This window comes from Macrobrachium nipponense, chromosome 21 (assembly GCF_015104395.2).
Source record: "Macrobrachium nipponense isolate FS-2020 chromosome 21, ASM1510439v2, whole genome shotgun sequence".
NCBI lineage: Eukaryota > Metazoa > Arthropoda > Malacostraca > Decapoda > Palaemonidae > Macrobrachium > Macrobrachium nipponense.
The window spans coordinates 28,597,368-28,622,732 of record NC_087212.1 but is presented as its reverse complement, the minus strand read 5'-3'; the positions used below and the strand labels follow the sequence as shown (position 1 = coordinate 28,622,732).

The 25,365-nt window shown below is 41.2% G+C and overlaps 1 protein-coding gene across 1 annotated transcript in view; it reads right to left on the bottom strand.

The window, feature by feature from the left end:
- LOC135197870 (luc7-like protein 3) overlaps nucleotides 1-25,365 on the bottom strand; it is an 86,538-nt gene that overhangs the window by 17,307 nt on the left and 43,866 nt on the right. Inside the window, exons 6-10 of the mRNA XM_064225065.1 lie at nucleotides 21,647-21,811; nucleotides 20,650-20,792; nucleotides 14,210-14,407; nucleotides 13,992-14,047; nucleotides 7,654-7,787 (exon numbers count right to left, since the gene is read on the bottom strand). Coding sequence (XP_064081135.1) covers nucleotides 13,999-14,047; nucleotides 14,210-14,407; nucleotides 20,650-20,792; nucleotides 21,647-21,811 — 555 coding nt within the window. The 3' untranslated portion in view covers nucleotides 7,654-7,787; nucleotides 13,992-13,998. The remainder of the gene's footprint in view (nucleotides 1-7,653; nucleotides 7,788-13,991; nucleotides 14,048-14,209; nucleotides 14,408-20,649; nucleotides 20,793-21,646; nucleotides 21,812-25,365) is intronic.

Sequence of the window (25,365 nt, the reverse complement as noted above, 5' to 3'; positions counted from 1 at the left end):
AAGTCGTCTCGAGATCCTTCATACACTGACTTTCCGAAGAGGAGCGGAGAAGCCAGTCATCTAGGTAGAGTGACACTGATGCTCAGGAGGTGTAGCCACTTCCCCAGCGGAGTCAGCACTCACAAATACTTGTGGTGCTGTCGAGAGGCCGAAGCAAAGAGCTCGAAACTGGTAGGTCTTGCCCATGAACACAAACCAAAGGTATTTCCTGAGTCCTAGTGAATTAAGATGTGGAAGCATGCGTCCTGCATATCCAGGGATACCATCCCATCCCCTTGGCGAAGGGATTCCAACACCGAATGAGTAGTTTCCATATTGAATTTGGGCTTCTGAACGAACAAGTTCAGTGCACTTACATCCAGTATGGGCCTCCCGCCCCAATGAATTAGGGACTACAAACAGACCGTTGTAAAACCCCAGGGATGGTCTGTTGCTTATCTCCTCTATGACCGCCTTCTGCAAGTGTCTATTTCTCAGGCTACAAATTTCTCCAAGCCTGGAGAGTAGGCGGGCAATGCAACAGGAACATTGGATAGTGTCTTTGAGAGGAATGTAGTAACCGAACCGGAGAACTAGGATCAGCCAGGGCTCTTCCCTTCTGCAAATTCATTCCTCCCTGAAGAGGCTCAGTCTGCCCCCTACTGGAGCATGAAAGATTGAAGGATCACTTGGATGATTTGGTGTCGGGATTGGTCGAGGACTTGGTCGGGTGTTGTAAGTTCGATCGAGGCCTGACGAACAGTCTATACCTGCCCCCTCGAAAGGGTTTCTTCTGCAAGGGTGATTCCGAGGTGGTAGGAGTCACAGTCGAGGGTTTAACTCGCTTAGAAGACTGAGTGAGCAAGTCATTAGTAGACTTATTTTCCAATGTGGAAAGCGTTTCGGCCACTGTTTCTTCGGGGAACAAATCATTCTTTCGAGAGGAGAAAACAAAAGGGCAGACTTCTGAGGTGAAGCAACTCCTCTCGAAACAAAACACCACCAGAGCTGCATTTTCTTGAGAGTTCCAAATGCAAAAAGAGAGGCCAGCTCATCGCAACCTTCCCGAACTGATTTGTCAGCACACGACAAAACCCCCAAGCCAGTCCGATGCCAGGTCCTCCTGGAGAGTTGGACAATCCTCTATTTTTGTAGTGAGGGCTCTGATCGTCCAGTCCAAGAAGCTCAATCTCCAAATTCTTGAAAATATTCTTTACCAAATGGTCTAATTCGGGTGACAGAAAATTTTTGCTGCTGCAAACAAGGACCTACTATTTGCATCTACCAGGCCAGAGAAGTCCCCTGGGAGGAGGCAGAAACTCCCATGAAGGGGCTTCTCCGGTTACGTAGAACCTATACCACCTCTTAATAAGTTTCGATGGAGGATAGGCGAAAGTTGCTTTCCCGAGCTCTCTCTTGAACTCCAACCAGTCTTCTATAATCTATATCACGAAGCGATCGTTTAGCAGCCTTAGAAAGTACGAGCTTCGGGAGAAGAGGATCGAAATTCTTCCTTCTCATCAGGAAGATGGAACCAGGCAACCTGGAAGCAGCTGCTATGAAGTAGTCCGGGTACATGTCCAGAAGGTATTGTAGAAGTTTAGATAGCACGAGAGATGAATAGAGTCCGCTTCCAAGTCCTCTTCGTCATCCGAAGATATAGGCGACAGAATTGTTCTTTGGACATTGTTTGCTTTCTTTCATCCAGTTCATCAGCTACTGCAATTGTCAACATAGAGGAACTACATTCTCGTCTTCTTGAGTTGAAGTCGTAGAATCCGAGTTGTGGACTTCGACACAATCATCACCGGAGGTCTCGTGCCAGTCGAATTACCTGTCGCAAGCTAAGTCGAAGGTAAACTTTCGACAGCTTGACGAGTCAAAGATCTCGATGGACTCTGAATCAGTCGTTCCACAATCGAGTCGAAGGCGGCTGTCGCTATCGTGAGAATCAGAGGCAAAGTCCATGTAGCTACGCTACACAACAGGCGAGGGTTGTCTACTTCTCCGTTTTTCTTTACAGGGGGTGTAGAGAACACCACTTCAGTTGAACGTCTCTTCAACGGACGTGAGGCTGAAGAATCACGCCACTTATGATGTCTAACCGGCGATGAATCCCTCGACTCTGTCGATAACGGATTACCGAACGACACACCTTTCCAATGGTGTTTAGTCAAATCCTGCTGTCACACCACAAGATCGACTGTCTGTAGGCAAACCCCAACAGTCTTCTCTCCAAGGCGGGGGAGTGGGACAGGGACCTTCGTCTAGGAGAACTATCGGGACAAACAGCCACCCGCTAAGATTGCACTGCAATGACACTTTTCACTTCACTAGAAGTCTTTTCCAAGAAAGACTTTATAGATAAACCTAACTGCATAACAGTATTAGGTAACATATCAAATTTCTTTTCAAATTTAGACTCGAGGCTGGCAATGGTGTCAGGAGAAACTCCACGGGAAGTTGGCAAGGGAGTTTCAGGTTCAGGAGTAGGAGGACTCAAGATCGGAGACATAATAAGAGGAGAAGAAGGAATAGGAGCAGGTGCTTCAATAGAAGCAGCAGAAGCAGCTAAACTAGTCTTACTTTCAGCTCTGACAGCCACCTTCTGATTATATATTGTATAATTGTTATTGGTATTTTATGCATTGTTGAAATATGGTGGGTGTCCTATATATGGACAGCATATGGTTGATTCTAGGTGTCTGTTGATGTATTTAAGTTGTGTTGTGACGTCATAGGCTGTGACGTCAAAGACAAGATGACGGCGGCGGCGGGATGTGAACAATAACACGGTGTAGTAGAAGGCACGTGCTGGTGGTGTATGGTTGGTAGGAGAGAGAGCTCTGTCTGGTAGGAGTTTTTGGGTCATAAGTCTTGTGCTGTTGTTCTCAGGTGATTTCTGGAGTATACAAGAGTTGGAGAATGCGTGCAGGTGGGTAGATTATTCATTTGTGTAGATAAAAGGGCTTAGGCTAGGCAAAATTTTCAAACCTTCCTCTTCCTATCCTTAATTACCTTCCCTGAGTGAGAAACAAAAACTTTCCACTGTTGTTCACTCCAATCCTTGCATTCATCACAAGTAAGACTCTCTAGAGCACTCACAACCCCTACACTTAATACAAATCATATATTGATTTAACTAACCTAGTTTTGTCCCCCCCCCGGCGCCAAACCTAACTCCTGAACGACCTGAGTCCGACATGATGGTAAAGCCACAAAATAGCAGAAAAGAAATTCAGCTAACAAGCTTCAATCCCACAAACACACAGTTTAATACATCACCGATATTGGCAAGATAATAATTCCCAACAAATAATGAAATGTCTGCACCAACCACCGATGTTCACCAGAAGCCGGCAGAGAACGAACTGATGTTACCTGGGCAGTTGTACCCTTGAGTGGAGGGAGATGACGTCACCTACATCAGCGATGGTGGCGCCACCGTGGAAGTTTTGAATCTATTGTCTACCATTCGTAGGGAACCTACAGCTGTATAATTGTTCGGTAAGACACTGCAATAAAATCTACAAACTATTAAAAATAATGTGTGCAAGTTTAAGTATACCATTTTGTTGTATATTTGCAAGTTATTAAGCAATTGCAGCTAGCCTCATAAAATTCCTGACAATCTTTACAATAGTGAATGCACCATCCATTATACAATTCAATTAATTGAGTAAGTTTTTCCTTTCCGGAGGTTAAATGCACTTTCTGCATGAACATCCAGCAGATTCAAGTCTTCATCCATGGGACCCTTTCTATGACTTCGTGGGCCTTCCTACTAGACTAGTCTAACTCCATGTCACTGCTTTTCTGATTAACTGTCCATCATTCCTTTCAATTTCATGCCCAAACCATCTCTCTTTATGATCTCTGTTTAATTCCCAGCCGCTAATATCACATTTCACTGCCACATCCTTTTTTTTTTCACTGTACTCTGGACAAGAATCTATATAATCTACAATTTTTTTTAATTCATCAGTTCTTTCTCAGTTGCTTTGTTCCCCTGTGGGGCAGTATGGGTCTCCTGTAACCATGGTTAATTCTTTACTCCATACTAACAGGATGTTTGGTCTGCCAGTCTGGCTACTATTATTTATTTTTCATTTTATTCAGATGCCTTAGAGTATAATGCATCTCCAAAATAATGGAAATGTTCCAACTTGTCTAAAGGCCTTCTAGTCTCCCATAAGGCAGCACATTTCCATCCCTTCTATATTTTGGTCTTATAATACTTATTGGACATAAAACTTACTGAATGTTCTGTAATCCTGAGGATATCCTGTGACAATCTGTTGCCTTTTCTGTAAAGAGTAGAGTAGAGCATGAATGACAATTTTCCTTGTAATACCTCTTCCTCTACTTTCTTTCATTAATCACATTAAGTTTTGTTTGGGGGTTTTCAACCTCTCTTACTCCATTCTATTCTTCCACCTTTTAAATATTTCTACAGCCTCTTTCTTATATTCTGCAGTTAATAACACTATACCACCTGCATCTAGAAGCTCCCAGGAGCCTTCATTTCTACCCTCCTTTGTGCCTGCTACCATTATACCATTCTTCTAAATTACTTGTCACTGTCTTTGCTTTTTAGCTTGTTATGGTGGAGCAACATAAACTACTTGAAATATTTTCTGGTATGTTTCTTACATTACAATGCACTCATTTGCCTTCTGCATTCAGTGACATGGATCCAACAATTTACAAATATATTATAATCTCTTGGCTTCTGTATGGAACTTTTCCAGTAGTTGCAACCTCATAAAGACCGCTTTTGTTCAGCTCTCTAACAGCGTCAACTATGCATTTTACCAAATTTTCTCCAGCACCTTCCAAAACATTTTCATAGCATGTTTAAACAATCATACTCCTGTATAATTCATTGCAGTGCGCACTCCGCTTTCCTTCGTGTATCATTATTGCACTCCTTTTATCCAATCTTCTGGTCTCTGCTCTTTTATCCATTTTCTCATATATGTAACATCATAGAAAACTCCCTTATTCTAAACTGCTTTTTCTTATGGTCTTCCTTTTACAGCAGTTAAATAGTCTATTAGTTTCTTTGTCATGCCAACATCATCTAGTTCATGTCGATTTTCTTCATTTCAAGGATTCTCAACACTACCTCAATCATTATCCCATTCTTTTCAACTTCAACTCCCTCCTCTTTCAGCTTTTTTGTTTTACTGCTGCCACTTCTTTTTTGCCTTTGAGCACTTTTTTTATACTGGATACTTCCATTTTCCTCTACTGTATTGAGATTCTGATTCTATTCCATACAAGTCCAACTTTTGCCTTTGCCACCTGTCTTTAGTACCCCCTTCCCTTGCTGTTCCTCTGCCAGAGGTTCAAGGACCTTGTCTTCAACTGCTCTGCATACAATTACATTCCAGCTTAAGTCTCTCTTTCCTAATATTACACCACTACTACTACTGCCTCTTATAAATCCTGTCACAGCATACTCCTGTTGTCATTCATATACATTTCAAGTGCCCACTATCTATTTTTAGTATTCTGCCTCTTATACATCCTGTCATACAGCATACTCCTACTGCCATTCATATGCATTTTTAATTGGTACCCACTATCTATTTATAGTATTCTGTAATATAAATAATAATAATAATAATAATAATAATAATAATAATAAAAAGCCACCCATATTGCAGTAACTTTGTCTGTCCATCCATCTGGCTGCAAATTAGTACACTGATCATCCACCCTACAATCATAAAACATAAGAACTTGCAGCCCTCTAGCCACAGTAGTTTTTATTTTCATTTACGGTTAAAGTTAGCCATAAGCTTCCTTCTAGTACTATAGGTGCTGATAACATAGGCCACCGCCCAACTGTGGCAGAGTTTCATGGGCTGTGGCCAAGAGTTTTATGGGTTGTGGCCAAGGCCAACACCGGAGAGAAAGCTCGATTGCGCCAAACTGGTAAAAGACCAATCCTTTTCTTGAATGCTCTGTCATTCTCATTGCAATCATTGGGAGAAAAAAAAAAAAAAAAAAAAAAAAAAAAAAAAAAAAAAAAAAAAAAAAAAAAAACTAATTCTCGTCACAATAAAACTAATCTATTTCAGCTTCTTCACTCTTGAACATCAACTTCTGTAAGGCCTCAAACACTTTCTTTGCCTTATTTCATTTCTTCATATGAAAGAATTCCAGTCCTGCTTCTCCCAACTGATGTCTTTCTCCAAAGTTACATTTTCCCATCACAAACTAAAAACCGAATCGGTCAGCTCGTGTTTCTCTTGTATTTGCCCAAAACATCTTAATATAAGAAGTTTTTTCCCTCATTTGCCCAACTTCTGCCAATCTCCTGTCATAATAACCAAATGAAAGTAAAATTTACTGGCAGTTCCATTATCAACCAAATGACTTCAATTGAATACTATACAACTTCCCACTTGTCCTAATGAGCTCTCTTCATTTCCATAGTCTGTAACCTCATCAAACAGAGATCAAACAATTTCATAGCTCAAATACCTGGTTATCTTATTCAGAGTACTGATAGTACTAATTAAAAAATAGTACCATAACCAAAATATTTTACTACATGCTATTATATTAATGAATATTAGACATATTTCCCATTAGTTTTACTTAATGTGTAAATCTTCAAAACCACTAACTAAAGTTGAACTATTAAATATAAAAATTACATAATTCCTTTGGAAAAAAAATCTTACACTAGATTAAATAAAAGATTCATAATTTCAGAACTCAATTACTTTTCTAAATTTTCTGGTTGCTTACTTGCAAAATAACAAGTTACATTATTGTCATCACTTTCATTCTGAGATAAACTGTTACTATAATTTCTGGAATCTGAGCACCTTTTATTTACAATAATAAAAGATCAATAACCATAATTCCAACATCTGCATGTAGTAGTTATTAAAACTACAAATTAACACAAGTAAATGATAATCAAAAGGGAACCTCAACAAAATGCTCCTATTCAGAAAATTTTGTTTCTCTTGAAAGCAATGCCATTCTCCATGCAATGCTCGACTGCTGTGACACACTGGTCAAGATCGGCTGGCAAAACCTCAATACAGTACGTATTTAACAACAATAAAAAAAAAATAACTAATGAAAAAGACCTTTGTCCATGTTGCTTGACCATCATACATGAAATGAGTACATTCATACCAGTCTATGAACAATGAAAACTTTACAGTATATTCCACAACAGAAAAAATTGTTACCTTCAACAGACTTCAACAGAAGTGAAAACAAATTAAAGGAGGCTCCTAATTCAACAAGAGTTAAATAATCGCAAATAAAGAAGTTGAATAAAGTCAGGTATTTCAAAATTCTGTACCCTAGATTTAAGGTACGTGTATAAAAACACAAATGACTGTAGGGAGATGTATTTATCATAAAATATGTGCACTTATTTTTTTCAATGAACGGAAACCTTATTCCCTCTCCGCTGAAAAAACATGAGAACAAGTAAACATCAGTTGTACCAATCTACTTGCAAATGACCTGAATCATAGGAAAGAACTGGTCAATCAGGCCAAAGTATAATAATTGTTTAATTCTCTGTTAGCAGGGACCACAAATACCAGTTGATGGAAGGTAAACAAAACCATCATAGCCACTCACCTGTCGAAGACCCTGTAGGGGAGAAAAATTACAAAATGCTAAGCCACTTACCTCAAATGGAGATCACTCACTGCTTAAGACTTCATGCCCCCATTTCAATCATCTCATCAATGCCTCTAGATCGTCCCACTCTATCTCCTCCCTTGAGCCATTTACGTTGTCAGCCACCAAATGGGTTCTACATCCTTGAAATAAAAAACAAAATGGTAGAACAAAGCTCAAAGGTATCGAAGATAAATCATTAAAATTTAAGGGCAAAGGAATAGCATACATGCTTGAAAAACAATACAGTCCCCCTTAAATTCAGAAACCTTGGGACCAGGCCACTGCCAGACCACAGAAAATCCCAGAATACATTCCTAAAAATTGAAGCCTCTAGGTAAACAGTCTTGCAAGGCAATTCCACATACAAATAGCCTAGTTCCGACTTATCCTACTATGTACTTTGCTACGTTCTGACACTGGCACTAGTTTTCATCATTTCATTACTCGTAATTTTAATTTCATCATTTTATAACTTTATACCGTATAATTTTCTTTAATAATTTTCTTTAAAACAGTTTACTGTATTTAACACCATTAGCCTACATTCCCGAGTTAGCCTAATTGTAAGTCAACTACAGTACTAAACTTCTCAAAATCTGCACATTATTTTTGGTGACTTTAATATCCTAAATTTCGTATCTTCATAATAATGCTATTAGTTTCCTCATCATTTATTTATTTCGACTGTAGAGGACAGCATGATGAAAAAAATAATGAATTTCGGCGATCACAGTTCATTGAAATGTCGCCATCAAAACGTAAACATAGCACACCACCATCTATTGAGTTCGCTAATGAAATAAACATTTTCTAGCAGACAAATATTTATGCTTGCACTTCTTACCTCTAGCATCGTATGAACTCATGGGTGGTATATCGAAATTTGTAAATACAGTTACATGAAAGACATTACTATATCACATACATCTCTCAAGCACACATACAGTAAGGAATTAGTGCACTGCCAAATATCTCATTGTCTTGATTAAAAGTTTTGACTTGGTAGAGCCTTCTCACGTGGAATAATTTACAATATATATTTATCCCTTTAAAGGAGTGGTTCTTAACCTTTTTTGGCAGCGACCCAAAATTTTGAACAAATCAACCATGGCTACCCAACCCTACAAATATACAAATTGTCTTTATAAGTAATATGATAATAATTTTCTGCAAACCCTTAGCGACCCAATAAAATGGCTTGGCGACACAACTTTGGGTCGCGACCCAGGGGTTAAGAACCACTGCTTTAAAGTTAATATCAAAAACATATTTTTCTTCACATATTTTCATTACTAACAACTATTGTCATAAAAACAAAGGAGATATAGCAAAATTTTTGCTGTCTTGAAGTTGTAAACAATACGTAGCGCTGTAACGAACTAATGGCAGTCAATTCAAAATTAAGCCACCGGACCATAGAATGCCGGTTGTAAGGGGTTCAACTGTATTTATAACTGTATTTATTACTCTCACTTTTTATTATACATATTTGCCCATCTTCCTTCCTACAATAGTACATAACTAATTTACAGCTGATATATATTTCCTTTAGGTTAAAGACTGCATGCAGAGCACTTTGTCCAAATCTGAACTCTCACATAATAACTAGTTGTCTCGGATATAAAACTTATTGTTCTGTTAGGCGTCACCCGTCGCCCGCCTCCCACACCACCTTCAATGAAACACTTCCTCCCCCTTTCAAGGAAGGTGCTGCACTGATGAAGCTCAGAAATATACTTTACTCTTATAAAAACTGTATGAACATCATTTGGCATCACTAAGAGCTAAATTAGTGATCTCGTCTCCAAGTACACCTCGGGTGTTCATTAATAAATAAGATTACAAATATTTGTGTTAATTTGTATTTTTCCCAACATACAAACCTGAGATTTTTACATTGGGGATTTACTTTCAGCGCAAGTGGACTGGCTGTTGGCTACTGATGGAAGGGGAGGAATCCTTCCCATCCAGATAGTACACATTCACTTTACCTTTTGCCCCAGGAAGCAGAATGCCGGGTGGCTAGAGGTGGGTCATTTCTGTAAAGAACTTAAGTTTGTATGTGTAAAGACCTCAGGTTTGTGTTAGGAAAATTACAAATACTTTAAAAATTTGCCGTTTGTTCCTACACATATAACAACCCTCGGTCTTTACATGGGGAGACCTATTCCTTGGTGGGAGGATTCTGAGGATATCTCTAAACTGACAGGTAGTTGCCTCACCTGGGGCTCTTTCCTGGTCATGTAGGAGAAAAGGAAGGGAACCTATGCCTCCGATCTGTTGAACAAGTGTGATGTTCAACTGCCAGACTTCTGGGCTTTCAAATTAAAGGAAGTAAAGTCATTGATTTGAAGACAAGTTTGGATGAACCCATATCGTTGGGGGCAATAAAACTGAAGATAACCAGCGGGTCTATTAATTATCAGTTGCATATATTAATCCAAAAAGAGGCAGATTATATACAGGTTACTCAGTTATCTGGAACACCTGCATGGACACCCATCCAACACACGCACACACAAAAAGAAGAGGAGGAGGAGAACTGTAGTTGTAGACGTCCTCTTGACTCTGTATTGCAGAAAACAATGTCTATTCTTGATACTTGAAGGGCAGGAACTCCTCGAAAACTCTTGTAGAAAGTTTCTTCTCTCAAGGCTTGCTCAACGTCGAAAATACCTCGGTTGTTCTCCTTGACAGGATGACTTGACCAGATTTCGATCAAACTCTCGAGCAACTTTTCCTCTCTGATCCTTCTTCTCTTATCTCTCTCTCTGATGATCTCTGCTGCTGATCTCTCACCGATATTCTGATCCGTGACTCTTACTGATGATCTGCTCCCTCCTACTTCGTCAGTCGTATTTATACGGCAACCTGGGGGCGTGGCTTACCAGCGAACGTCACAGGCTCCTGAGATTACCGGAACCTCTTAAAAGAATCTCAACAAAGTATTGCATCAGAAATCGCCTGTAAGTTCCACAACACTCCTGCCGATTCTAGAACTATCATGAGAACAGGCGCCTCCAACACGCACGAAAGCCTCCGTGCTGCAGAACTTCTCTAAGATGCGTTTTTCTTTCCTTTAACTTGTAATTCTTTGCTAAAAAGCAATTATCATGACATATAGTCTACCATGACATATAGTCTGTTAAGACGTGATTAACTTATTTTAAGTTGGCAAGACCAGGTTCACACTGGCTTGGTTAGGTTAGGCTAGGTTAACTCTTCCACCAATTAAGGTAGGCTAACTCATCCATCAGTTAGGCTAGGCTAAGTCCATCAGAGAAGTACTCTAACTAGTCTAGGCTAGTACAGACTAGCTTAATCTAGAATCTAAATGACTTGGGTTAGTGTAAAGTCGTCCAAGAAAGTTCGCACTATACATGCTAGGCTACAACCACAACCTGCTAGGCGGAGGTGGTAAAAGTGATCCAAGTGGGTAGCCTAGGCACTAGTCTATGACTTAGCATGGCCTGGCTACTTGAACATGCCTTTACTATCTTAGCTTGGTCGAAGTAGTAAGGTTATAAACCTTACTACTTCGACCAAGCTAAGATAGTAAAGGCATGTTCAAGTAGCCAGGCCATGCTAAGTCATCAACCCATTGTTAGGCTAAGTTGACATGTATGCTGGAACCATCTAACCCATGAGTAAGGCTAAGCTAACTAAGAACTGTGCCACTCAGACTAATCTAAGATAGTAAATGCAGGTTCGAAAGCCAAAACCGCAACCATTAGCTAGGCTATGCTGGCACATGTATGCCCAAACCAGTTAGTTCGGACAGTCTAAGCTAAGAACTACTACTCAAGATTAACTAAGAAAGTAGCGGTAGACTCAGACTGGCAGGGATAGGCTACGAATTTAACCACTTGTTAGGCTAAAAGGTATGACTCAATTAGCTTGGCTATAGCATCTTAGGTTACAAGTGCACTACTTAATCTTGTCTACCTTAAGTGGTGAAAGAAAGAAGTTCCACCTCCTCCTTTCTACTTGAAGTTTTCATGCGGTTACATTAAGAAAAATGGTTCTACAGTACTTTACTGAAAAGGAGCCAAGCTTTTGATTAACTTTAACTACTTGTATAAGAGTTGAAGTGTTTGGTCAATATTCTTAAAGGAACAAACTAGATTATACCAACAAGTATATAAAACAAGGGAATTCTTACCTGTAAAGGTTTGAAGTTTTCTGGGGTCAACCCAAAGTCTGTTAATTCTCAACATGCAGGCTGTATTCAATTACTAAAAGGAATCCATAGACTTATTGTGATGGGTGCCATTGGTAGACAGTGGTGAATGTGGCTGATACACCTTCACTTCTCTTTGCACGTAAATGAGAGGGTGACATCTCAATAACCACTTCGTGGACCTTACGGCCGTCCAGCATTAGGTGCATTGTAAAAATATGGTGTTCACTTTCTCATGATTCAACCAGCAGTTGCCAACTGGTTTGTGTTTACCTTTCAAACTTAGGATAAACTTACAAAAAACCATGGAAATATATGAATTTAGCATATCTATTTGCAATTCTATATACAAATATGAGAGCAATTTTATCATTTTTGCATTACTATGACATCTAGAATTCATGGAAATAGTTTGAAAAGGCATCAGCGTATGTATCAAGTTAGTCTAAATTGGCAACACTGTGCCCTTTCGAACAATTCGTACGCCCGTCACTGTTTACACAGTTGCCTCCTACGACCATCATATTATTTACAATTGTCTTATTCTTATGACCGTCATTTCCTCATGGGCTTCATAGTACTCATGTCTATTACAGCTCTGATGGTCGGTCGTCATGCTTCCAAGGACCTTCATGGCTCTCATGGGCGTCATGGATCTACGCCCGTCACAGCTCTACGGCCGACATGGTTATCACAACCTAGACTATCACTGGACTATTGTCAACCTAAACGGCAACAGTCCAAAGTTGACCGAAACAGTCCAAAGTTGACAGAGATAAACTACTGCTTAAGCTTTCTTATTCAAAATTTAACTGGAGCACACAATGGCATTGCCGCTTATCCTACGAGAATATTCAAATTACTCCATAAATGTGTTCCCGAAATGAAAGCGTAATATAATGATGCCACCGAAGACGAGAGGTTGGCAGCAGTAGACTGTGATGTCATGACTACCCCCCATTTTGATAGCGGTTTTGGCTATGACGTCATCACGATTGATGGAAGCGTGAGGCTGTTGATGGTACTCTTGTAGCCAAGATCAAGAGACCCTTCCTTTTCTCCTACATGACCAAGAAAGAGCCCCAGGTGAGGCAACTACCAGTCAGTTTAGAGATATCCTCAGAATCCTCCCACCAAGGAATAAGTCTCCCCATGTAAAGACCGAGGGTTGTTATACGTGTAAGAACAAACAGCAAAATTTTAAAATCTATTGACCAGACTAATTGTTGCTAAACTTTGCTGACCAGACAAGCAGCGATGTTTTCAATGTGGCATGGTCATTGGAAATATAGAGCTTAGTAACAGCTTTGGTGTGTCAACATATAAGGATTAACCAGACTGTCCTCCTAGATTGAACAATCCTTCAGGATGCTGGTGTCAGGACCACATTGTTGCTGACTCCGACCCTAGTGACTGGACTTGTTTGTCAAACATCCACCTTCCCTGGAATGAATCTGGTCAACTGCTGTGCTGTGTGTGCTACTGCAAACCTGTGCACCTGCATTATCAACTGACGAAATGAAAGGACACTAGTCCACCTTCTGTTGACTAAGGAACTATATCATGGTACCATTCCTTAACACTGCCATGATACGCCTATCCTCGGATCCTGAGGCTTGAAGAGCCAAGATGACTCAAGATATTGAGGTGCAAATCAGGTACTACCCAACCCAACAAACCTGTTCATCATGAAATACCCTTTAACTGTGCCGGCCACATACAGATTCACAATACAATTTCTAAGAAATGTTCCATTGTACATGCTCTCCAAACTCTGTTATTTGGGATTATTAAGGTCGCTCCTCATTCTACTCTTCATAATGATCTTAAATGATTTGGTAACCTTCATGATTTTGTATACAAACTTGGGTAGTCACAAAAATACATTCAGTTTTCAATATAACTTACCACAAAAGGGACCACCCTCAATTTCAAACAACTAATAATTTTTAACATACATTCCTTAAACACAAGGATCAATATAGGATATTCTAGATAATCACAATAACACTATTTATGCCTCCCGATTTGGAATAAGCCAAGAAAAAATTCAATTGAAAATCATCCATTAATGAGACAAAAACTGGCAGATTCTACATCTTTAACTTGGCTTTCAATGCATGCATTAGTTTCTGAATCCCATAATAAAAGCACAAATACTCACTCTTAAACTACCACTCCCTTCTGCGACCATAATCTCTTTCTCTGTCACGTCTGTGGCTGAAAATTGCAAGAAAAATTACATGCAAAGAAAATACAGGCGAGTTTCATCAATGTTACTAAATACTTTCTCATATATTACTTATACTTAAATTCTTTCAGTTTTTTGCACAATTTGACTTAAAAAAAAGAAAAAACTAACCAACACCTACAACTCCATACCTGTCTCGGTCACGTTCCCTCTCTCTTCTATCTCTATCTAAAGAAATTGTACTTCTGCTATCGTGAGAACCACGGTGAGACCTGGACCTGCTTCTTGACCTTGTTCTAGCCCGTTTGTCATGTCTATCATTCCTCTCTCTCCTGTCACGATCCCGATCTCTACTGCCTCGTTCCCGACGTTCACGATCTCTCTCATCACTGTAACCATGGTGAAATCAAAATTAAAAAGTAATTCAATGAGTCCTGGAATCATACATTCATTTCACCCCAGAAAATCTCCAAAATTCTCTATGCACCAATCTAATCTCAATTCAGCAATGAAAAAACCTTAAGTGCCCTGTTAGTTTCAGCTTGAAATTATAGTAATTGTATGTCTCTGGAAGAAGAGCTATGAACAGTGGCAGATTCAGGGGACTATTAGCATCTGTAACTGGGCATCCCATGACCTATCAGTTACTTTCCTACTGCCTTTAAGTGAGGACGTTATTACTCTCTATCTTCCTACTGCCTTTAAGTGAGGACGTTATTACTCTCTATCTCTCTAAAGCCGGTTTAGTTGGCCCATTTTTTGGTATCTTTCTTTGTTACCTTTCTCTGGGTGCTCTCAGTGTGTGTGTGATCTGATAGGTTTGAGTAAGTTGCGAGATCATGGAGAATTTTGCTTACCCAATGGAATTTTCTTTGGGATCTCACAAGAAACAAAGGAAATACCTGGAGTGAATGGTTTTCCTGTTCGGGATTCGTAATGTTGGTGTCTATGGATCCTCACCCAACGTGTAGTAGGTGCAGTGAGAATGTAAGTACTAATCCTTGCTCAATTTGTCGTGGTTGGTCAGGGGAACAATGAAAGAAGTTTTATGAAAAAGGTCAGTACAAAAGAAAGGAGACACCGCCATCTTTGCATGTCCAAGTGTCTTTAGCTTCTTTTGTATCAGCTATGCAATGGAACCCCCGTATTCGCGGACTCATGCATTCGTGGATTTCTCTCTGGAACATTTCCCCGCATTATTCGTGGAAAATTTGCCTATTAGCAGTATTTTTCTTTGAGAAATATCCACAAATTCCTGTTATTTTTTATCAATTTCATCATAAAATGCACTTTTTGTGATCAAAACTATTTTTGTGGTAAAACTATAATAAAAACCAGGTATACAATTTTTTTAGAGGGTTTTCCAGGAGTTTTAACTAACAAAATAGGAAGTTTTAAGCATTTTTATTGGGGTTCAGAATATTCGGGAGGACGAAGACCAGGGAGCCCTGGGGGGAGGGCAGAGTCCCTTGTCCTTCCCAACCTCAGGAGACTGGTTCGCGGTTGGCGGACGCCCTCTGCGTCCCGTACCCTCTGCTGTTGCCTAGGCTGGGGAGCATCCGGCGCCCTATGCTGTGATGGGTGCCTGAAGGAGGAGGTCCTGTAAATGAAGGAGTCTTGGCTGGCTATTGTCAATGCTCCAGGGCCTCCTCCACAACGTCCTCAGGAGGTTAGCTCCCCTGTCTGGAAGTCCTCTAGAACAGGACCAGCTCCTTGAGTTGGGCCAACTCGGCCTCGTCCTTCAAGTTGGTTGGCGGTAAATCTGGCCACCGCACCAGCCAGTAGGTTGAGCCAGGCGGCTGCCTGGACCGCTGCCCATCACATGGTCTCCATCACATAGTCCCCTGCTGCTGAAATGGAGACCGAACCCGCCAAGAGTCTTCCCTAAAAAGGCCGGGCAAGGGGGGAGATGTTATCCTCCAAGGACTTAGGGGTAGAAGGAGAAGCCCTCTGGGGTGTAGAACCTCCTCTGCTTGACCTTAGCTACTGGGAGGAGCTTGAGGGAGCCATGGGGCCGCAGGGTATTCTTAGACCCTGATGTTACCTGGTCCACGTGGGCAAGGGCCCGAGCCTTGCTCCTCGTTGGGGGAAGGTCCCAAGAAGGCTTGGCTTCCTTTGGGGGCCCCCATTAGGAAATCTACCGAGGAGGATCTTGAGGTGTCAGAGGGAGGGATAGGGTCTACTAGATGGTTCCTTCTCCAAAAGAGGGCTACGCTAGGACCTGTCTGTAAGCCCTCATTGGTCGTGCCTTGCCCTTTCAAGGCGTTGAAGGCCGTTCTGGACAAGTGACTCGTCCTTGCTTCTCTTCAAGGGCCGAGCAGGCACCACCATGGGAGGTGGGGTGTGCTCCGGGAAGGGTGGACAGCTCACTCCAGGAGCTTCCCTTGAAGTGGAGTCACAGGCCGTACCAGTGGAGCCGTCATGGGAGTCCCACTGGCTAGGGCCTGGTCTACAAGCCTGAAAGGAGGGGGGGCGAACGGCTCGGGTTCCTCCGCGGAGCGTGCGGGGAAAAGGTCGGCAGGGGAGCGGCGCACACTTTCGTGGGACCGTCATGGGAACCACGAGCACAAGTTAGTGTGGCGCAGACTGTCTGACCAGGGAGGGGGGGCGTCCGTGACGGTGTGGCCCTCCAGTCTAGGCTATGATGGGGAGAGCGGAGCACGGCATGGGGAGGAGGGGGCTGAACCCGCTCGACCCCATGCAGCACCCCTCCTACGAGTCTTCATCCGAGGGAGAGGAGCCTGAAGAAGAGAACCCCCTGGAGGAAGAGGCCTTCTTACTCTTCTTGCTGGGCCCAGCCTGGGGAGGAAACAGTGAGGGCCTGGCCCTGCGCCTCACCTTGGGGAAGCGGTCCAACACAGAAATTCCTCCTCTCTCAGAGGGGATCAGAACGGGGTGCGAGGGGTGCCAGTCCAAGACCGGTCTAGCACTCTATGGAACCCGTCAGCTCCAGCTGCTTCTGAGGGGCGCTGTATACATCCGGGGACACGAACGGGGGCCTTGTCAGAAGAGGAAAACGCGGCAGTAGCCTTGGTTGGGATAGGAGCCGGCGCTAATGCTGCATTTCAGTGGTGATCTGAACGTGGTGCCAGTCCAGGACTGGGTCTGGCACAATGAGGAACCCGTCGGCTCCCATTGCCTCTGAGGGACGTTGTATCCCTCCGGGGACATGGGGGGGAGGGGGGGGGGCATAGAGGAAAACCAGCTGGAATGGGGGACGGCTCTACCGGCCCTGAGCCCGGGTCGGGTACAGTGTGTGTGTGTGTGTTGTGAGATAGCGTAACAGTGGAGGGAGCTGCACCAGGCGGCCCAAGCGGAGTACCCGCGCCTCTCACATGGCCCGCACCTCAGCTGGGGGCGAGCCACGGAGAAAGCAGCAGTCCCAACAGCCTTCAGGAATAGTCATCACAGGGGAACAATCACCTGTACAGGAGTAGAAAAGAACTGATCCTCAGGCTCTTCAATGGGCAGACCCAGCAACGAACACACCTAGGGGCAGGAGCAGGAAGCGACTTCGGGAGGGAAGATGGTGACTGTGACAGCCTCGCAGACAAGGGTTCCGCTGAAAGAGACTGCTTGAAGGAGACTTTGTCCTTCTTCGATTCTCTTGGAGGCCACCTTAACCGACTGTAGGGGAGGCCAATAAACCCATTCCTCACGTGGCATCTGGCGAGCAAGGCCTGCCCCGACACTTGGAGCACAAAGAGTGGAAAGGATGGCCCCACAAGACTTTGCCTCCGACGGGCCTGGACAACGTCGTTGAGGAGGAACGGACTCCATCGAGCAAAGGGCACACAAACACACTAGGGAGGGATACACCAAGACTTGAAGGGCAAGGGAAACAACGAAGGATCGCGTCCATACACGGGACAAGCGCTGAATCGTGTTAACAGGTCAGTGACCAGGAAAGCACTGGCGACCACTACCTTGGGTCTCATGGCTGCTGACCCCCTGGCGTGAGGGAGGATAACCGGATTTTTCTGGTCGGTACCGGGATTGACAATCCCAAGTTCTCCTATTGAAAGTAGTTCGAGGTAAGTATATGGCGTCAGAACAAAGATTTTTTGGAGTTAGAAGTTTCTTTACAGTGTATGCAGCACATATACGGACTGGATCGCTTGGCTATTCATGGGTTACAATGAGTGAACAAATCTATTTAGTGTTTATCCTGTGAATAACTAGGTAAAACAGAAAAAATTCCACAATAAACTGAATTTAATATTTTCATGAATCCATTATCATAACAATTATAACAAAAAAAATTAAGTTACCTCAAAAAAATTAAACTGGAGCTTTAGTGTGAGGATTTAAATCAACTCTTCAACCAATAAATTAACCCTTAAACGCCGACTGGACGTATTTTACGTCTACATTTTTTCTCTCTCGGGTGCCGACTGGACGTATTTTACGTCGACATACAAGTTTTTTTTTTTAAATTCGTGGAAAAATACTTTTAGGCCTACCAGCCGAAAACTCTTGAATCACGCGCCTTGGGGGATGCTGGGAGTTCACGGATCAAGGTGTTGTTTTGTTTACAATCGTTACGCAGGCGCGAATTTCTTTCTTGCCGCACTAAAAAGTATCTGTGACACATCTCAAAAATTATTTCGTCACTGACATAATTTTTGTACCATTTTAAATTAGCCGTTACATGGAGTATTATATATGAAAATGTGTGCATTTTTATTTAGAATACAACAAAAAAATACTCATGATTGTAGCTTTTATCAGTTTTGAGATATTTTCATATAAATAACGATAAGTGCCAAAATTTCAACCTTTGGTCAACTTTGACTCTACCGAAATGGTCGAAAAACGCAATTGTAAGCTAAAACTCATATATTTTAGTAATATTCAATCATTTCCCTTCATTTTGCAACTAATTGGAAGTCTCTAGCACAATATTTCGATTTATGGTGAATTTATGAAAAAACTTTCCTTACATCCGTGCAGTAACTCTTCCGAAAAAAATCATACAAAAGATTGTGGTAATGTTTGCACCATTTTAAAATTAGCCGTTACATAAAGTTTTTTATATGGAAATGTGCGCAATTTCATGCACAATACAACTAAAAAACAACCCATGGTTGTAGCTTTTATAAATTTTGAAATATTTTCATAAAAAATGATGTGACAAATTTTCAACCTTCGGTCAACTTTGACTCTACCGAAATGGTCGAAAAACGCAATTTTAAGCTAAAACGCTTATATTCTAGTAATATTCAATCATTTACCTTCATTGTGCAACAAATTGGAAGTCTCTAGCACAATATTTTGATTTATGGTGAATTTATGAAAAAAATAACATTTTCTTTACGTCCGCGCAGTAACTCTTCCGAAAAAATCATATGTGCGATTGTGGTAATGTTTGCACCATTTTAAATTAGCCGTTACATAAAGTTTTATGTATGAAAATGTGCGCAATTTCATGTAGAATACAACAAAAAATAATTGAAGGTTGTAGCTTTTCTCATTTTTGAAATATTTGCATATAAATCACGATAAATAGAAAAAAAACCACGTTCAGTCAACTTTGACTCAACCGAAATGGTCGAAAAACGCAATTGTAAGCTAAAAATCTTACAGTCTAGTAATATTCAGTCATTTATCTTCATCTTGAAACAAATTTGAAGTCTTTAGCACAATATTTAGATTTATGGTGAATTTAAAAAAAAACTTTCCTTCCCTCCGCACGCGGATTCTCCGCCACAAATCTCCGAAATGCGTACGTCCCATTCTCGGAATATTTGCTCCGTTTCATATTAGGCATTTCGTAGTTTTATATATGAAAATGTGCGCAATTTTATGTAGAATAGAACGAAAAATATTTGAAGGTTGTAGCTTTTCTAATTTCCGAAATAATTGCATATAAAAAAAAAATTAAAAAAAAAATTCTACATTCGGTCAACTTTAACTCGTCAGATATGGTCGAAAACTGCAATTGTAAGCTAATACTCTTACAGTATAGTAATATTCAATCATTTGTCTTCATTTTGAAAGAAATTGGAAGTCTCTAGGACAATATTTAGATTTATGGTGAATTTGAAAAAAATATTTGTTTACGTCCGCGCGTTACGAATTCATGCATTATTTTGTGATACTATTTTCTGTGTTGCTTTTATCGTTTTACAATGTGTTTTATACCAAAATGATTGCAATTAAGTGTACATTACAACGAAAAAAAAGTAACTTGTTACCTTTAACCGTTTTGCGCACAGCGCGATTTGAATACAACTATATATGAAATTTCGTTTTTGCGCTATCATATATCGCATTATTTATATATGATGATAATTTTTTTCATTTCTGATGGTTGCATACTAAACTTCAGCCAATGACAAAAAAGGAGCCAAAATTGAACTCTTAATCTTGAAAACTAAGCGCGATGTGATTTAAAAAAAATATATTTTTTTTCTGCTTCCGCGCTCACTCCGAAACACCTCCGGCACACGGGAGACAATTTTTATTTTACCGCTTCGGTGTTTAAGGGTTAAAGAACTTAAAACACTTGATATTTCACGAAATGCCTCGTCTAGTCTAACATATCACCACTTAAATGTACCTCTTTGAGGAATTTCTTATCACCACTTAAATGAATCTCAGAGGAATTTCTTATGAAGGATGAACTTACCCTCTCCTCCTCCTCTCATCATCTTTCCTTCTGTCTTCTTTCTCCCTCTCCCTGCGTTTCTCTTCCTCAACAAGCGCTCTATGTCTACTTTCTCTATCCTTTTCTCTTATAGCTTCGCGTTCTGATCTCGCTTTCTCCCGATTCTGGAAAGGTAAAGAACATTCTTTACATACCATTACACCAACAATTTCCATCTGGCAAATTTCTATTTCACTTAAAACCAAAGTGGGATCTAAGTACTGTAACCAGAAAATTGAATACAATATTCAATAAAACCAAACTTTAAAGCCAAGATTTAACAAAACATTAATATCAAGACTAGCCTTGCCTTGCAGCTTCTCCCAAATCTTGTTTCATAAAAACTTCATAAAAACTGAGCAAACTATCATTGAAATTATGGTTAATGGGAGAAAACTAAACATTGGGAGAAAACTAAAACTCCCACTACTTCAGAGATTAGAGAGAGAGAGAGAGAGAAGGGGAGAGAGGAGAGAGAGAGAGAGAGAGAGAGAGAGAGAGAGAGAGAGAGAGACTTTACTTATCGGAAACTTTAATAATTTTTGATATGCTTATGTTACTCACATCTCTAATCTCCTGGATTGCTTGGCGCAATTTAGCAAAACCAACATCCCACTACTGCAGAGAGAGAGAGAGAGAGGAGAGGCGCGGGAGAGAGAAGAGAGAGAGAGAGAGAGAGAATTTTAACTAATTTTTCCCGGAAAACGTTAATAATTTTTGATATGCTTATGTTACTCACATCTCTAATCTCCTGGATTGCTTGGCGCAATTTAGCAAAACCAACATCCCCTACTGCAAGAGAGAGAGAGGAGAGATTGAGAAGAGATGAGGATGAGAGAGAGAGAGAGATGGGAGAAGAGACGAAAAAGAGTTCCGAAGAGAGAGAGAGAGAGAGATAGTGAGACGAGAGAGAGGAGAGAGAGAGAGGACTTTACTTATCGGAAACTTTAATAATTTTTGATATGCTTATGTTACTCACATCTCTAATCTCCTGGATTGCTTGGCGCAATTTAGCAAAACCAACATGTTGCTTGCCTGTTAGGTGGTCGTCGATTCTTTGCTGAGCATCTCCAACAATCAGAAATGCACCACAAACTTCACACACTTCCATCTGCTTTTCCTGTGAAGCTGCCATTTCAGCAGCCTAAAGATTTGAGAATATCCATATAATAAAAATTGATATTACATAATTACAGCACCAATCACTTTTCAAGATTTTATGAGGCCCGGTCCAGCAAAAAAAACATGAAACTTTGGCAGCCTTTTCATTGTAAATACTATACGAGACAATATTAATTTTGTCTTCCCTTCACAGGATACATAAGCAATATCACAATTCATACAGTGGATCAAAGGTGACCAGACATCAGCATGCAAAAATAAATTTTACAAAATTTTTGGCATCATAAAAATTCATATTAAAACCTTTTTTCATTTTGGTGAACTATCCTGCCTAACAGTAAACAAAGCTACCTAAACAACCACATTTGTTCAACGGAAGAAATGAACAAAGCCCATTAGCTTCAGTGTACTTATTCTTCCCTGGATAGGGCGGGCTCTTACCTACGCCAAAAAACTATAGAGCAATACTGCAAATTTTAAATTCAAAGCTGCTTTCAAAAGTAGAAACTATGGCTATGTAATTACAGTGTTCCCCCCCCATATTCGCGGTGGATAGGTAGCAGACCACCCGTCCCCCCGTAAATAGTTGATACCCCTATAAAAATGCTTAAAACTGCCTGTGTTGTTTGGTAAAACTCAAGAAAAACCCACTGAAAATTCTTATACCTGGCTTTTTAAAATGGTTTTATCACAAAAAGTGCATAAAAAAAAAAAAGGAATTTGTGGATATTTCTGGATATTTCTCATAGAACAATAGTGTGAATAGGCAAATTTTCTGCTAATATGTGAACCTGGCAAGTTACTTATATAAAAATAAGCATTTTTTTTTCTTTTTTGCCATTTTCTCAAAATCTTAGCTTAACATTAGGATAATACTTGCGCAAGCTGGAAACCATTAGAATTAATAAAAAAAAAACTTGTGAGATCCAGGGACTCAATATTGGCATCTGTAGCAGGTCAGGGTATTGTAGTTCCCAGAATCCCCTTGGTGTCCCGTGACTTATCAGTTACTCTTCCAACTCTGTTTAGACTGTTAGAGGGGTGGTTCGAGGTGGGCCTATCTGTTATGACCTCAGGTTTATTATTTATGAAAAATACAAATTGGTTAAAATTGTACATGTTCATATCTGACACACACCTTCGGTCCTAACATTAGGATAGATTTACTTATTGGTGGGAGGTAAGTTCTCTATAACTGACTGGGAGTTTGCCACCTTCACCCATTTCCAAATAGATGTGTTCTAAGACAATGGACTATTAACCTTTGAACCAAAGATATGTGAGAATCTATTGGTTTCCCTCTCTGGGTGTTTCATACAATGCCATGGCTTATTGCACTATGGAAGGTGGAGAGCTATCCTTTCTCATAAACCAGTCTTGTCCCTGTACCTGGATCTATTATCACCCCACTCACTTCCTATTATTGAGAGGAGTGTGTTGCTACAGAAAAGTATCTTATGCTCTAGATTATCTTTACAGTATGGCTGTCCCCCTCACCTGCATCTAGTACATTCCAGCTCATGATGGTACTCTCCCTCTTACAGCCCGTAGGTAAAGGAGGATTTAGAATAGAAAAGTAGTACAGAACGAAGACCAGTCATCTCATTCATTCTACTTTCATACCTTCATCTTAGACTAGACACTAACTGACCCGCCAGGGGTACTGGATGAACTATACCACTTGCTGGGCAGCCACCACCACTGTCCAAGGATCTATGGGCAACATCTTTTAAATAAAGAAAGTGAAAGTCGTTTGGCGTCGCCAAATGCCTGCCAGCTTTCAAAATTCTCTCCACACACATTTTTCTTGAATGCCAAAGAAGCGCTCAAGCCCCTGATGTCATGAGTTCTAGCTCTCCCCAGGCTATTTGACCCTCTGTCCCCTGTCATGTATGCATTCCTGATAGTTTCTCTCAACCAAAACGATATTGTGTTCCGCAACACTTCCTTCTTGTTCAGTCCTTAACTCACAAAAAGCCTTTGGCATCCCAGCCTGAGATGCCGTGTTCTTCCTAAGTACACTTTTAGTACTCTGACAGGGCATAGCAGCATTTCTTCAGGATCATTGTCCTCAAAGTCTCCCAGAGAAAGTATGGAAAAGGAGTCGAATCTGCCATCCAATACTGATGGGTTTTGAGTTTTGGCAACGAATTCTGGGACAAAGTCGAAAGCCATAGACTTCCAACCTCTCGAATGCTTCACCACATATGACAAACCATGCAGCTCCCCCACCCTTTTGGTTGAGGCTATCTGTGGACTGTCCCAATGGCTTGTATGGGGGTTTTGTAAGGCTGGTCAGTACCATGGTCAAATCCCAATCTGGGGCTTTTAGTTCCTTCGGGGAACACGACTGCTCCAAACTCTTTATTAACATAGCCATTTCCCATGAAGAAGAAATGTCCACGCCTTCCATCCGCAGAACCAAAGCTAGAGCAGCCCTGTATCCCTTTACAGCAGATACAGACATATGTCTTTCTGTTCTGTAATATATCAGAGAATTTGCTAACTGCTGAAAAGTGGTTCTGAGTGGAGACAAGTTCCCTCTATAATACCAATCACAATACGCGGACCATTTTCTTTGGTAGACAGCCGATGACCTTCTGATATTTCCTGCCATCTGTGTTGCTGCAAAGCCTCTCGCTCGAAGGAGATACTTGACAGTCTCCACCCGTGAAGTGATATGGACTGTACCGACTGGTGGTACCTCTCCACATGTGGTTGACATAGTAGGTTGTTCCAGGGAGGGAACTCTCTCGGCCCATCTATTAAGAGATCCATCAGGTCCAAAAAACATTCTGCCTTCGGCCACAATGGGGCTACCAGTCATCTTGAGGTACTGAGACCGCATCACCTTGTTCAGAACCTGACAGATTAAGCAAAATGGAGGAAATACATACACGTCCAGATTATCCCATGGGTGTTGTAGCGCATCTTCTGCTACTGCCTCTGTGTCCGGGACTACTGAACAATACACTTCCACCCACTGCTCCGCTCCAACTTCCTGCCACACCCTCCAATGATTTGCCAGGCAACCCCCCACTGGTGTGGTGCTTTACGATATATGACAGGCCATGTAGTTCCCTCACCCTTTTGGTTGAAGTTAGGGCCAATAAGAAGACTGTCTTCAGGGTCAGGCTCCTATCTGTGGACTACCTTAGTGGTTTGTAGGGGGGTTTTGTCAGACTACTCAGTACCATGGTCAAATCCCAATCTGGGGCTTTTAGTTCCTTTGGCGAACATGACTGCTCAAAGCTCTTCATCAACATGGCCAACTCCCATGAAGATGAAATGTCCACACCTTCCATGCATAAGACCGAGGCTAGAGCAGCCCTGTACCCCTTCACTGCAGATACAGACATATGCCTTTCTGTCCTGAGATATATCAGAAAGTCTGCTAATTGCTGAATAGTGGTACCGAGTGGAGACAAGTTCCCTCTATGACACCAATCACAGTATGCTGACCATTTTCCTTGGTATACTGCTGCCAATGACTTTCTGATATTTCCTGCCATCTGCGCTGCTGCTTTTTGCGAAAACCCTCTCACTCGCAGGAGATACTTGACAGTCTTCACTCGT